The following is a 9731-nucleotide window of genomic DNA, read 5'->3' on the forward strand; positions in this document are numbered from 1 at the left end:
ACACACATATCTTTAATATGTGTATTAAAATATATGAATTTAATATATGAATTTATATTATAGCTATATATTTCAAACTAATGAAAGCATGCACACATGCAGAGGGGAGATTTGAGTCAGTGTGTTATTAAAACATACATTTTGTGCATAATAGGTACTATGTATATTAAAATGCAGAGTTTTATAGGTATGTGTGCCTATATATCATGCTCTGTACCCAGCTACAAATATATAGATACATATGTACACATATTTAATAACTTGTGTACAAGTAAGGGTTAGTCCTGAGTTAGTTTTTCTCTCCCAGGCTGTATCTATTTATATCAACTAGACACCTAAAAACTGCAGATGTATTATCTGTCATGTGGGCCATATAAAATATTAGCTATAATGGAGAGTAGAATTAATGAGTTATACAACAGTAAAAAGTGCTCCTTGATATGCAGCAATTTATGAATTTACTGTATGAATTTATAGTGAATTAACACATGATAACATCTCATGATATATGAAGTGTATATATGAATATATAATATTATATATTTATAATATTTTGTTAAAATAGTAAATAGCACTAATTATAGTATAATTTGAATTATTTCATCTCATGTAAATACACATTTGCTATGCTTATACCCAAGCCTGGTGGCAGCTGGGAAGGTTGAGGGATTTTTGTCCCCCACCCCCAAATTAGCTGGGATCCATCCCCTGGTGGGACAGACCAGAGGATGGGGGAGAAAAATTCCCTCCCAAAAGCCCCATGCCCTCATACACCAAAACAAGCACACAGCTGAGAGAAGAAAAATTTAAAAGTTTATTAAACATTAAGAATAACAGACAAAAAAAAATATTTGGGCTGAACAGCATACAGGATGCAAACCATTTCTTGTCATACAGATAATTTGATCTATTTGTTAAACTTGTATTTAATTCTGTCTTTTGGTGTTGCCAGAAATACAATGGTTGATCACATGTAAGTTTTAATATAATTTTTTTTTTCTTCACATAAAAGTCATCAAAATAAAAATATACTGCACATCTCTATTGTAAAATTACATGCAAAAATAATTTTAAAGCGATAACTGGGGGTATTACAAACCCACAGAGGCAAGACATTCAAATAAGGGGGGTCTGAACCAATCCCATCCCTGGTACTCACTCTGGCTCCTCCCCTGCATTCTGAATTTCTTGCTTTTGTGGATTCAAGTCAGAACTTATTTCCACGGTGCTTGGTTTAGTGATTTCAGCACCACTCAAAACAGAAAAAGAAATACCCCACCCCCTCCTCCTCTGCCTTTCCCATGGAGAGCCCCAAGGTGCTCAGATGCACAAATCCATCTCCAGCCCCACTGATTTCTAGAGGGCATTCTTTTGTAAAAAGAAAAAATCCACTTCTAGGTTTCAGGAAATAACGAAAGAGAAGACAAGCATTTCACCAATGCTTATAGTGTAATAGAGGTCAGTGAATTATTTAGACAAGCTATTAATTATTCTGCAAATATATATATTTCTATTTTTATAAAATTACAATTTCTTATACCTAAAAGCTCCTTCATGAGCAACAAAGCCATCAGAGGTGTGATGAGCCCAGCTGAGCTGTCTTTGGGAACTGAAAATGAGCTGAACTTCCATTTATTTATTTTCATTGTTATTTCAGGGAGACAACTGGGATAGTGAGCCTGGAGATTTTCCAAATTTTAAGCCCACATATTTTGCTTTTTTTAGTTGTATTGTTTTTGTTTGTTTGTTTGTTTGTTTGTTTGTTTGTTTTTCCCAGGTGAGCTTTTCAGAGCAGCCAGAGTAGCTCAGTCCCACAGGAGGTGGGAAGTGCCAAAGTGCCCCAGGCTCCTCAGAAAGTGCCACCCTAAAAGAGAAGCTGCAGCCTGTGACATTCCCAGTCCTGGGGTGGGACAAGGAGACACTGAAGCAGCTCTGGGACTGCTAGGCAAGGTAGAGCCAGGAACCTCTGTGCTTCTCTGTGGCCATGCCTCAATAAACCTGTGACACCCAGTCTTCAACCACTTCCCCACCCCTTCCCTAGCCAAAGAAACAAAAGAATTATTATTTTTCTTTTCTTTTCCGAGCTGCCTTTTGCACGTTACACAAAGTTCTGTGGTCACAGCCCACCCTTGCTGCAGCACCACTGACCTCACCCTGCTCTTGGGTCACCCCAAAAGTCCCCTGTGAGAGACTGCTGCAGGTTCCTGAGCTGGGTAAAGGGATGTCCCCAGCACCTCTGAGCCCTGCCAGGGCTTCTCCCAGAGGGAAAAGCAGGGCTGTTCCCAGGTGGCTGCAGCACAGACCCCGACTGTGCCAGACCCTCCTGTCCCCTGCAGTGCCTTCTGCTGACCTTTGGGGAACAACTCACTGCACTTCAAACCTTGCTGTAGCACATGGAAATTCAATTTGCTGGACAAATGGTCCACAGGCAAGCACTGCACGGTACAGGAACACCGACAAGTCTGTGGAAAAATACTGCAGAAATGCCATCCATGCAAGGGTGTTTTTAATGCTGACCAAAATGCTGAGCTCTTTGCAGCCATCTCCTGAAGCATGAATAATGATTTAATGGAATGAACAACACTTTTATTTGAAAATAATGTCAGAACACTTAGAAAACTGTGAGCAAGACCTGTAGCACCGTATTTTCCTCACGTTACTGACTGTATGCACTACACACAGCTGTGTACAAGATCTGAGCTGTTCATAACAAAAAAAAAAAAATTCAGCTGGAAACAGATTATAGCAGCAGCAGCAGATTGGAAATGACTATGAGTGGTTTTGTGTTATATATTATTTTTCTGCCATTACAGAATGTTGTAATGTCCAATCAATAGTTGACTAAAATCCATGTTGTTCTTTGCCCCGTTAAACAGTTTCTTTGTGTGTTTCTAATGAAAAGTTAAAAAGTCTCTCTTTTTCAGTAATATGGAACATCCTGGAAAGTCATATTACTTCCATAAAAATTTAATTTAAAGCACAGAACATGCCAGTGTGCCAGCCTTAAATTATTATGGATTTAAAAAAAGAAGAAAACAACAACCAACAAACCCCTAAGCATTTCCTTTCTATACAATAATGGAGAATATATATCTTTGCTATATATTTTAAACATGGAATAGCTTTTTCTTTTTGCTATATATATGTCTTTCAAAATACATTGTCAGTATTTGTACTTGAAAAATACTGTACAAAACAAACATACTATAATTATTCTGTATAAACTTTATACATTTTATAATATCTATCCTTTTGGTCTAGAGTAAACAGATTGATTGGATTAACCACAGTATATGACAACACCATCCCCCTCTGAAATACACCAGTGTCTCTTACATTCATTTTTCAGAAGTCCACTTTATATTAGAACATACATCTTCAAAAGCAGAGTTTAAAACAATAAAGTTCAGAACCATCAGTTCATGTCACACTCAAAACAACAATCACTAGGAAAAAATGGGCTTTGCAAACCAGTGACTTCTTCTAACTGAATAAAAGTGATTTTTTTTAAAACAGCAAGATATAATCCACAGAAAATATATTACAAAACATGGGAAAAAAACAACTGAATTTAGGTATTTATTCAACTTTTAATCACAAAATGGGGTAACTAACTGAAAACAGAAAAGCCCCTCTGATTTCAACATCAGATCTGATTTGACGCTATTTGATTTTGTTCTCGCTTTCAACTAATGATCCTGCTCCTTACACATGCACTCCCCCACGGCAGGGACACAGTCAGCATGCTCATGGGAACGTGTCTGGGACTTTTTGGAACTCCTTGTTAAAGACATCGAGATTTCTGTTGGGTAGGGAACCATCCCATGTCCACTGGGAACATCGGGGCAGCATGCACGCAGGATTATTGCTTCAGGTACAGGCAGTGCAAGGTTCACACTCTGTGCTCTACCAACAACTCCTACCTACCTACCTGGGGTCTGTGGAGAGAAAAGGAACCTTAGTAGCTACAGAGAAGCCATTATGGGATCTATCATGAGTATAGCTAAACTCAGTCTAACAGCACTTTTAAATCTGAAGACAATTATCACCAAAACTTAAAAATACAACGAAAGCGATCTATAAATTAATAGTTCTGCAGTGTAGTACTAAATTATTATTTGTGCACTTTATTAGCATGTTAACTTTTCTGATTAGACAGACTTAAAACGATAGCTTGTTACTCTCGAAAAAAAACTGAGATCTACTTTTTTTTTCTTTTTTCTTTTTTTCCTTTTTTTTTTGTAATTTATGCTGGGATCTTTCCAAGTAAATCAGGAGGATGGAACGTAAAACCCCTACTCTGAAGCAGCACTGAAGAAAAAAACCAAAAAAACAAAAAAAAAGGTAATAAAAAGCTTACTATGGAGGTTCTCAACAGTCCAGGTAAAAATGTGGCACCCTTTGAAGAGGGCTGATAAAAATGGGAAGTGCTGAGATGCACACACACACCGACACCCACGCACATGCACACCCACAGACACACACACACACACACACAGGGACACGTATACGCAAACAAAAAGAAAAAAAAAAGAAAAAAAAAACAACAAAAAAAATCCCAATGTTAAGTCAGTTTTGTTTCTGCTTCTGGTAAAGTGCTGAAGACAGAAAGGTTGGTTTGGGTGTGGTGCTATCAAACAGGAAACACATTGTCCATCTAGTCAAATGCCAACCTGCGACAAAGAAAAAAAAAAAAAAGAAAAAAAGAAAAGAAAAAAAGAAAAAAAAAAAAAACCTAAAACAATCAAAACACCCCCTTTCCCCCACCTCGGATTTACAGGGGGCCGTGCCGAGCTTCGTACTTGGCCAGGACGTTCTTGCACTTGCCCAGCTCTTTCCGCAGGTCGGCCACCTCCTGGCGCAGGGCCGAGTTCTCCTTCTCCAGGAAGGATGCGCGGATGGCGATCTGGTTCTCCTTCAGCCGCCGCGCATCCCTCGAGCGCTTCGCTGCCATGTTGTTCTTTCTGCGCCTGGCCCAGTATTTGTCGTCCTGCTCGTGAGACACACACACACACACACACACACAGAGGCAGGGAAAGGTGTTAGATTTTGGTAAAAGCAGAGCTGCCCGCCGGGAGCCGCTCCCAGCAGCCGCGGTGGCTCCAGGGTCACGCTGTGGAGCCGCAGCTTTGCACGGCACAATCCGCCCTGGCAGCGCAGATGCTGTCACATGTTTCTGTCAAAATGTTTACGCTAACCCCTCATCCTCCTGACAGGGAATTCCTCCAAGGAAAAGTGAAGCAATGTTCCGGAGGTACAATCCATCTCCCCTGTAGGCTGACCTAGTTAGCACATCCACCTTACCTAAGTGATTCACCCTGCACAGTGGCTGCACAGCAATAATCACCCCTGGCCCTGCTCAGCGCTGCCAGCCAACACCTGCTTCACTCTCTGTGCTGCTATCACCCGTTTCATCTTCTGCTCCGCTCTTTTTCAGTGTTCAGAGCACTCTGCAGAGCCCCAAAATGTTCCTGTCTGCACCACTAAGTCACTGCAAGACGATTCCTTGGTACGGCGATGATGGCTGGGATCAAGCACAGAGGTTTGTGCAATATGCTTTGACTGTGGGGAAAAAAAGCATTGGACAGAAATAGGTCCACGACCCCCTGAGGTTTCATAAGCTAGCACATTCCCAAAGTGTTATCCCTGAACACCTGCCTCTAGATCACCTTACTGCCTTGGTGTATCAAAGACTTGAAGTAACTACTGAATTTCACCTGATTTTTCCAGTCTTCCAATGAAGTGGTCTTCAGCAAAATGGTAGTTTTGATGTTGCTTCGTAAATGAATTAAATTCTATAACTTTGGAACAACTCAGGAAATACAAAGCAGGCAGAATCTCTCATGAAAAGTGAAATTCTGCCCCCTGAGGAGTAAGAGTTATGCAGCCACTCAACCCTCAAACTGCCTGGAAAAGTCACAGAGCTCAAACTCCCTCTTTCTTTATCTTAACATGCTCCCATTTCCCTGTGCAGCTCGCAAGGACCAGCACAGGGCAGCAGAGACAGCTGCTCCTATGCTGCACTGAGCAAACACCCACCACTCCTGGGTCCTTCAGCCCAGCCTAATCCTGCTGCTCTGCACCTTCTGCTGCTGCACAAGGCAAAGCAGGAGCAAAACAACTGCTGGCAGGAGGCCTCCTGAACTGCTTTCTATCAGTTTGGCTCAACAAAGTGTGCAGGAATGCTGATCTGGAGCCAGCATTATCTCTAAATGGCTCTTCACCTGTACGTAGACAAGGCCCCGCAAAATCCTCCAAAAAAACAAGCATGCAGCAAAAAGCTATGACCCAAATCTTGTTTATAATTTCCCATCTCAATTCACTCCATAAAAATCAGCTTTAAGCAATTTATTAGTGTGCCACCTAGGCTTCATCCCTCTTTATTTTAACAAATTGCTATGGCAAATCCCTTAATCCAGGCCTGAAAGAGGTAGGGCTGGCATTTCCAAATCACATGCAGCCCAGAGACGATTGACTGGTCTAATCTGCTTACCCTCCCCCAGAACCCAGAGGCTGCTCCACATGCCAGGGCAGAAGCAGCACTTGGGTCAAGTGCTCTGAAACAAGTCAAGGGCAAGCGATAGGATGATCCCAAGGGAATGAGACCCTGAGCTCCTGCTCCACTCCTGTGCTGCATTGCTGGCTTCCACCTCTGGCCAACAGGACCTTTGCCAAAAGCTGGCTTTGATGAATAAGGGTACCTGGGAGACGTGTCAAGGGAAAAACTCCAGTCATTCCTGCAGCAAACACCTCTCCCTTGGGCACTGCAACCCAACAGGGCTTGCCCAGGTAAGGGACAAGTAAGGTCAGGTGCAGGCAAAACTTTGCAAAGGAAAGCAGAGTGACAGCAACCTGAACGCTCCAGCAATTGTGATTTCTGTGCTTTTAACTCGCACCGCAGCATGCTCAGGGATAAAAATAGCTTCTTTCCCTAATGCTATCAATCTGGTGCAAACACATGGCATCCCAGGCTCCCTGCACATGCAGCCAGGGATTCCCACTGACTCCAACAGGCTCTCAGGCTGTGTCTCTTGGGGGCAGTAGCAACAGCAGAATGAAATTCTGCCCTGACTGCCTCTGATAAAAGAGATCCTCTTGGAAGCCACATACCAGGAAGACAACTTTGCAAATAATATTCAGTGTTTGATAACCTGCATCAGTTGATCAATTTTCCTTCTATCTTCATGCACTTTGCTGTTCACATCTCAGAAGCAGTGAGTGGCACAGACTCTTTCTTCTAAAATACTGATGTAGTATTGTATTTTACATATTGTATTAAAACACACCTCTCAGCAGAAAAATTCTGTTTTCTTCTGTTTTCCTACCACTTGTCTAGATTCTTTCACCTGGATTAGTGAATATATATTAGTGAAATAGTTTTTACTATAGTGTTCTTATTCATTATTAAACACAGAACTACAGCAACTTCCAAATAAGACACAATATATTCAGTTTGTCATCAGGGTCCTCCATTCTCCTTGGATTTACAGTCTGTGCTGAACAGACAGAGGATGAAGAAAAAGGAAACATGAATAGAAAGGGGATGAAGAAAAAGGAAAAATGATCAGGCTGTTTCATAAGTGGGAAATATGGGACAAAGCAAGCTTGTCCAAGGTCAAGCAGGAAGTTTCTGGCATACAAAGGAAATGAATATTGAGCTCATGAATTTCAACTGTTGCATAACTAATACGGGACATCCTCCCTTCAGTGCCATCCAGAACCCTGAACAGTTTTATTCTACAGCAAAGTCAGATTTAGACTGAAAGGTTTACTTTACATGACAGAACAGATTCATGCTCCAAACCTCTACCTCAGTGAGCAACTGTCAGAGACCCTGTAGGAATGACCTTGTCACCAGCCCCAAATTACCTTCAGGTCATCTGGGATAAAGACTTTGCGAGCTTTCTTAATCATGGGCTGGGGTTTCAGCTCTTCTTCGGAGAACTTGCGCTTGCGAGGATCAAACATCTCCTGGCCAGGAATGCTGGACAGAGCAAGATCTGCAGGGTCAGGCTCGTAGCCAACAGGAACTTGGATAGTCTCAGGATCAATGGGGCTCGGTGTGTTCCGGTTTGCTGGCAAGATCTGACCTACAGAAATACAGGATAAATACAGCTGTGTTAAAAAAAAATATGTTAATTGTATCAAAGGGTTTTAGAAGATCTCTACATACTTTACAAGCAATAATTCTTTTAGCTTTCCCTTCAGATTTGGTGTCTTTGCTTGCTAAATATTAGATTGTCCATTCTGCAAGGTACGTATTCTGATCCAGACATGCTCATGGCCTTTATATTCAGAATCTGTTCCTAACTCTGGTTGCTAATCTTGGATTCTCACATAACATCACTGAAGCCAACACTGAGTTGCACTGGACTGCAGGCAGAAGATAAATTGCTCCAACCTGTGCCCCTTCATTAGCATCCCATCCTCAAGAACAGATCAAAAGTACTGTCATTTAGTTCAGATCTATCAGCACACTGAAACCCCTCACAGTTAAACCTCTGAACATACGTTTATTTTACAATCAATGTACAGTATTTGCCATGAATAGCATCTCATGAAAGTGCACTTTCAGCTGTGCTGAAGCACTCCAAGGAGACTGCTATTTATTCTTGATGAAATCCTACCAGGGATATTCTAAAACACAGTGAAGGAAACCAGCAGCATGAAAGGCTACAATGATTCCTTAAGGATGCTCTGCAAAAATGAAGAAGACACTTATTGATGCTGCATTTCTCTTTTATAGTATATAAAATCTAATAAAAAGGAGCATATCCCCAGAAAATGAGTGATATACCTCCCGTTTTTATCTTTTTTATTTTAGATAAAGCCTTCAAGATCCTACAGCATCAATTTGGGCACCATTCCCACTAAAAATCCAATTTAAAATCTCAAGCAAAGGTTCCAAAAATAGGATCCTGAAGTCAGCTGCCTAAGCACGGACTATCCCTGGGGGCAGAATTTTCAGAAGTTTTCACATGCCTCAGAAGTAGAAGCCTCACAGACTTCAGAGGGAAGACTTCTGATTGAAGCAGATATTCTTTTAAATATTGCCTATTTGCTAATTCACTTTGACTTTAGCGAGATGACGGCTTTCATGATAACTACAAAAACATCCTGTGGCTGTGTAATATTTCCTTACTTGTGCCCACATTTGCAATATTTAGGGTGTAAAACAGTAAACATTACATGCCATTTCTGATTCCAAGGCCAGCATTAACAATGTAGTTTTTATTTTAATAATATGGGAACCGCACGGAAAACGCACCGGGGGAATTGCACTTGCTAAGGGAGAGCTTTTGTAACTCCTATTTTAGAGCTGATTAAATCAGCTTCCAGGAAAGGCTGGTGAGGGCGAGGGAGAGGAGAAAATGAGGATCAAAGTTATCAGAATATAGATGTGGCTGCAGGAGAGGGGGCGAGAGGGAGGGATGGTGCTGCCCGCAGTCCCTCGTTAATCCAGCGGGAACTGGCGGTGCCACCGGCTTCTCCCCGCTCTCGGGGCAAGGATGTGGCATTTCCAGCTGTCCCCTGGTCATACAGCCAGGAAGTGATGGCAGCACAGACATTTCTCCTTCTGCCACTGGAGAGTGGCCTCATCCCTCCTGGAGACGGCGGTGGGCGGGCTTGAGTCACCTCCCTGCCCTGGTGTCACCTCCCAACAAAGGACAGCAGCCGTGGGGACAGATCCATCATCGTGGATGGATGGATGGATGGATGGATGATGGATG

The 9731-nt window shown here is 42.0% G+C and overlaps 1 protein-coding gene across 1 annotated transcript in view; it reads right to left on the reverse strand.

Moving 5' to 3' along the window:
• Positions 1-791: 791 nt before the first annotated feature.
• HLF (HLF transcription factor, PAR bZIP family member) overlaps positions 792-9731 on the reverse strand; it is a 35245-nt gene continuing 26305 nt past the window's right edge. The window contains exons 3-4 of the mRNA XM_015645871.3: positions 7870-8090; positions 792-4990 (exon numbers count right to left, since the gene is read on the reverse strand). Of these exons, the coding sequence (XP_015501357.1) occupies positions 4775-4990; positions 7870-8090 (437 nt within the window). The 3' untranslated portion in view covers positions 792-4774. The remainder of the gene's footprint in view (positions 4991-7869; positions 8091-9731) is intronic.

This window comes from Parus major, chromosome 18 (assembly GCF_001522545.3).
Source record: "Parus major isolate Abel chromosome 18, Parus_major1.1, whole genome shotgun sequence".
In the NCBI taxonomy this organism is placed as follows: domain Eukaryota; kingdom Metazoa; phylum Chordata; class Aves; order Passeriformes; family Paridae; genus Parus; species Parus major.